General features: G+C 48.5%; 1 protein-coding gene across 1 annotated transcript in view; it reads left to right on the forward strand.

Annotated features, from left to right (window-relative positions):
- Positions 1-4,638, forward strand: part of TMEM254 (transmembrane protein 254) — a 15,326-nt gene that overhangs the window by 3,009 nt on the left and 7,679 nt on the right. Inside the window, exons 2-3 of the mRNA XM_011929798.1 lie at positions 741-872; positions 1,073-1,132. Of these exons, the coding sequence (XP_011785188.1) occupies positions 741-872; positions 1,073-1,132 (192 nt within the window). The remainder of the gene's footprint in view (positions 1-740; positions 873-1,072; positions 1,133-4,638) is intronic.

Below are 4,638 nucleotides of genomic sequence, written 5' to 3' on the forward strand. Positions count from 1 at the left end.
CTCAAAAAAAAAAAAAAAAAATTAGTCAGTCGTGGTAGCCCATGCCTGTATTCCCAGCTACTTGGGGGAGCTGAGTTGGGAGGATCACTTGAGCCCAGTAAGTTGAGGCTGCAGTGAGCCGTGATCATGCCACTATACTCCAGCCTGGGTGACAAAGCGAGATCCCTTCTTTACAAAGAAAACAAAAGAAGAAAAGGAAGAATAAAAGACTAGGAGTCATCCACCATGGGCACTGAGTCTGATAACCACATACTTTCCTCAGCATAAATCTCCCAGTAGAGTTGCTTTTAGAAAACAGAAGTCATCCTGGCACAGTGGGTCATGCCTGTAATCCCAGCACTTTGGGAGGCCAAGGTGGAAGAATTGCTTGAGCCCTGGAGTTGGAGACCATCCTGAGCAACACAGTGAGACCCCATCTCTATATACAATTTTTAAAAGTAGCTGGGTATGGTGGCACCCATGTGTAGTCCCAACTACTTGGGAGGCTGAGGTGGGAGGATGGATTGAGCCCAGATGGTGGAGGCTGCAGTGAGTCATGATCATGCCACTGCACTCCAGCCCCAGCAGGGGAGTGAGACCCTGTCAAAAAAAAAGAAAAGAAAAGAAAAGAAAAAGAAAGAAAATAGAAGTCAAGAATGGAGGCGCAAATGACTGTTGAGAGTTTCTTTGGTCTGTAGTTATTTTTGTATTGTTTCACAACCTTTCTCAAAAAAACAAACAGGTTTTAAGTGGCCTAATAGGTATTCTGTGTCTCTGGTTCTCTTTCAGTGGGTTGTCTTCTGGCCTCAGAGTATCCCTTATCAGAGCCTTGGGCCCCTAGGCCCCTTCACTCAGTACTTGGTGGACTACCATCACACCCTCCTGTGCAATGGGTAAGGAGAGCTGCACAAATGGATTGTGGACACTGGAGCTCTGGTCTCATGGGAAACCTGGTAGGCCTGCAGCTGCCTTTTGGTATCTAAGAGTAGTGTTAGTTCACATTAAGGCACTTTTCTTTTTGAGATTGCCATGTTAGATTTCATCAGCAGGTAACTGTCACCTTAAAAACTATTAACTTTTTTTTTGGTTTCAGTTATTGGCTTGCCTGGCTGATTCATGTGGGAGAGTCCTTGTATGCCATAGTATTGTGCAAGTAAGTCTTTGAAGCAGCTGCTGGTTGCCTTTCTCTTAGTAGCTAATATAAATTGAGAGTAGCCACATTTAAATAATTCACACACTTGTAGGCTGAGAACTTTCTCAGGGTGGAGCAGAATCCCCATGCCTGATACTGAGCCTGGTGCAGAGGGAGTACCCAGTAAGTTTGATGAATGCATTCATTTTATGTTGGTTAACCAATGACTTAGTTATCTAATTCAGATGACTTTTGTTATTTTTTTTTTTTTTTTTTTGAGACAGGGTCTTGCTCTGTTGCCCAGGCTGGAGTGCAGTGACGTGATCTCGGCCCACTGCAATCTTCACCTCCCAGGTTCAAGAGGAGGTGCAGGCTCTGGAGTGGCTGGGACTACAGGTGCACACCACCGCTACCTCCTAATTTTTTGTGTTTTTAGTAGAGCCGGGGTTTCACCATGTTGGCCACGCTGGTCTCAAACTTCTGACCTAAAGTGATCCACCAGCCTGGGCCTCCCAAAGTGCTGGAATTTATTCCAACATCTCATTCATTCACTCACTGCTGGAATTTATTTCAACACGTTATTCATTCATTCATTCACTGGAGACAGAATCTCGCGGTGTTGCCCAGGCTGTTCTCAAACTCCAGGGCTCAAGCGATCCTTCCGCCTCAGCCTCCCAACGCGCTGAGATTACAGGGACACATCACCGCGCCGGCCCCAACATCTTTATCTCAAACCCAGAAAAGTGACAAGAGGAGAGTCTCCCCTACAAGATGATGACCAGCCCTGCAGACCTGAGCCCAGGTGGGATTCCAAGGCCCCAATACTGGGGCCAGACAGGGAGACTCGCTCTCAGAGAGTTCCGAAACCGCACCACCTTCTCCCTGCGGGGATGGCGGGAGGAGCGCGGGCCCGCCCCGGCCCTGCTGCCTCTCTCGCGCTGGACGGTGTCCAGACGCGCGCTCCCAGGGAGGTGTTGCAGCCATGGCGCCGGCAGCCGACACGGCGGCCTACTTTCAGCGAGGAAGTCTGTTCTGGTTCACAGTCATCACCCTCAGCTTTGGCTACTACACAGTAAGGGCAGCCGCTGGAGGGCTACGGTCTGGCGAGGAAGCGAGCGCTCGGTTCACCCCAGGACCTAGGCCCAGAGGCTGGGAGCCGGAGAAGTCGTGCAAGCACAATCCCTCCTCCCGCGCGCTCGGAGCGGAGGGGAAGGGAACTAGACTCCGTAATGAGACGGAGGCATACCGGTCCGCCAGGGTCTTGGGCCGGCGCCCAGCGCCCTGAGAAACTGGCTAGTCAGGCTTTTCTTATATGGGGGCGGGGACGGCTGGAAAGCTCCCGGCTAATTCTGTGTCTGGGTTTTTCAAGAGGATGGCGAAGTTGGAGGCTAGCAATGCGGCTACCGCCTATTTCCGTCCAGCCAGACCCTTGCCCTCTCTGGTCACAGTCCTGGGGCTGGGGTACTTCGCGGTGAGACGTAGGGCGGGGCGGGCGTCCGTTTTGGCCCACCGGGCCCTCGTAGGGCGAGAGGCGCTGTGGGAACGAGGCCTGTGCGCAGGCGCCTCTGACGGTTGTCTAGGTTACTCATGTAAGCGGAAGTTCGGTGGGCTGTTAGGATGGTTTCTGCTTTCCAGTGTTCCTGTCTTTGGGTCCTCACCTCTGCATGGTTACTAACGGGTTTTCCGAGCTTAAGCCTCTCACGAAGCGGGAAGTCAAGTTGACCGATTGCCATAGGCCTGCCAAGTCAGAATAGGGCTTCCGAAGCAGAATGTTTGAGCCAATAGGAATTGTTTGGAAAACGAAGGTAAACCTAAAGGATTGGTAGGATTTAAGTGTTAAGGGGGGATAAAGAGGATATCACTGTTATGACATAGGTGTGGAAGCAAGAAGAAAGCTGTACCTAGAAAAAGAGCGACGTTTGTTTGGCTGAGAAATAGTCTGTTTAAAGGATAACGAGAAAGATGCGTGGAAAAGTAGATTGGGGGCTAAGGTGGTCATTTTGTTTTTTTTGTTTGAGACGGAGGCTCTGTCACCCAGGCTGGAGTGCAGTGGCGCGATCTCGGCTCACTGCAACCTCTGCCTCCCAGATTTAAGTGATTCTCATGCCTCAACCTGTAGCTGGGATTACACCACGCCCGGCTAATTTTTTGTATTTTTAGTAGAGACGGGGTTTCACCATGTTGGTCAGGCTAGTCTCGAACTTCTAACCTCAAGTGATAAGGTGGTAAAATTTTGAAGGAAGGCGAAGCTATTTGGATATACCAGTAGATCCTGGAGATTGGGAATGGGAGATTATGTCCACGGTGTTGTTTGTTGGTGTCAAATCTGACCGACTCTGTCCTGATTTCATCATATGTACAATGGAGGCTTGAAATTGAAAGTTTGAAAGTTTTGAAATTGAATTGAAAGTTTTCAAAGGTGCATTTCTGTTCTACGATTCTGTGTCTGTGACTAGTTAGAATATAGTTGGAGGAAAGCTTTGGGGACTTCAAATTGGGATCTTTTGGAGTTGGCAGATGCTCCCCCTTCCCCTTGGTTTGGGAGGATGCAGTGATATTTGTGCATTATTTAAATTTCAGATGTGAAACAACATCGTGAAAGAGATAGTACTGCTCTTTACAAAGATTTGAATGGGACAATACATTTTGAAACTGTTGGCAGTCATTCTCAGAAAAGTCTAAGCTGGCAGAAGTTACAATACAGAGGCTGAGAAAAAGTTAAGATTACAAAAAATTTATCTGATTAAGCAGTTGCTATTAAAATGTCACAAACCTTATCTCACTTATTTTCCATCTCTTTGCAGTGGATCATTCTCAGTTTTAGAGGTACAAAAAGGGAAAGCCAAGAAAGGAATTCTAAATTAAACAGAGGTTTGGCTGGAGCCAGTTTCTGCAGTAAAGACACTAGCCAAAGCACATAAACTCAAAATTTGCTAATATCTTTTATAAAATAATGGTTTTGCTGGAATGTATTAATAGGAATCAGCCAGGCATGGTGGTTCTGTAATCCCAGCACTTCGGGAGGCCGAGGTGGGCAGATTGCATGAGCCCAGGAGTCCAGGAGTTCGAGATCAACCTGGACAACATGGCGAAACCTCATCTCTACAAAAAAAAAAAAAAAAATTTGCCGTGGGCGGTGGCTCACGCCTGTAATCCCAGCACTTTGGGAAGCTGAGGAGGGCGGATCACCTGACATCGGGAGTTGGAGACCAGCCTGGCCAACATAGTGAAACTCCGTCTGTACTAAAAATACAAAAATTAGCCAGGCGTGGTGGCATGCACCTGTAGTCCCAGCTACTCTGGAGGCTGAAGCGGGAGAATCACTTGAACCCAGGAGGCAGAGGTTGCAGAGAGCCAAGATCGTGCCACTGCACTCCAGCCTGAGCGACAGAGTGAAACTCCGTCTAAAAAATAAATAATTAATTAATTAAAAAAAATTAGTCGGCCGGGCGCGGTGGCTCAAGCCTGTAATCCCAGCACTTTGGGAGGCCGAGACGGGCGGATCACGAGGTCAGGAGTTCGAGACC

The sequence above is a fragment of the Colobus angolensis genome, unplaced genomic scaffold (genome assembly GCF_000951035.1).
Source record: "Colobus angolensis palliatus isolate OR3802 unplaced genomic scaffold, Cang.pa_1.0 Scaffold12, whole genome shotgun sequence".
Taxonomy (NCBI): domain Eukaryota; kingdom Metazoa; phylum Chordata; class Mammalia; order Primates; family Cercopithecidae; genus Colobus; species Colobus angolensis.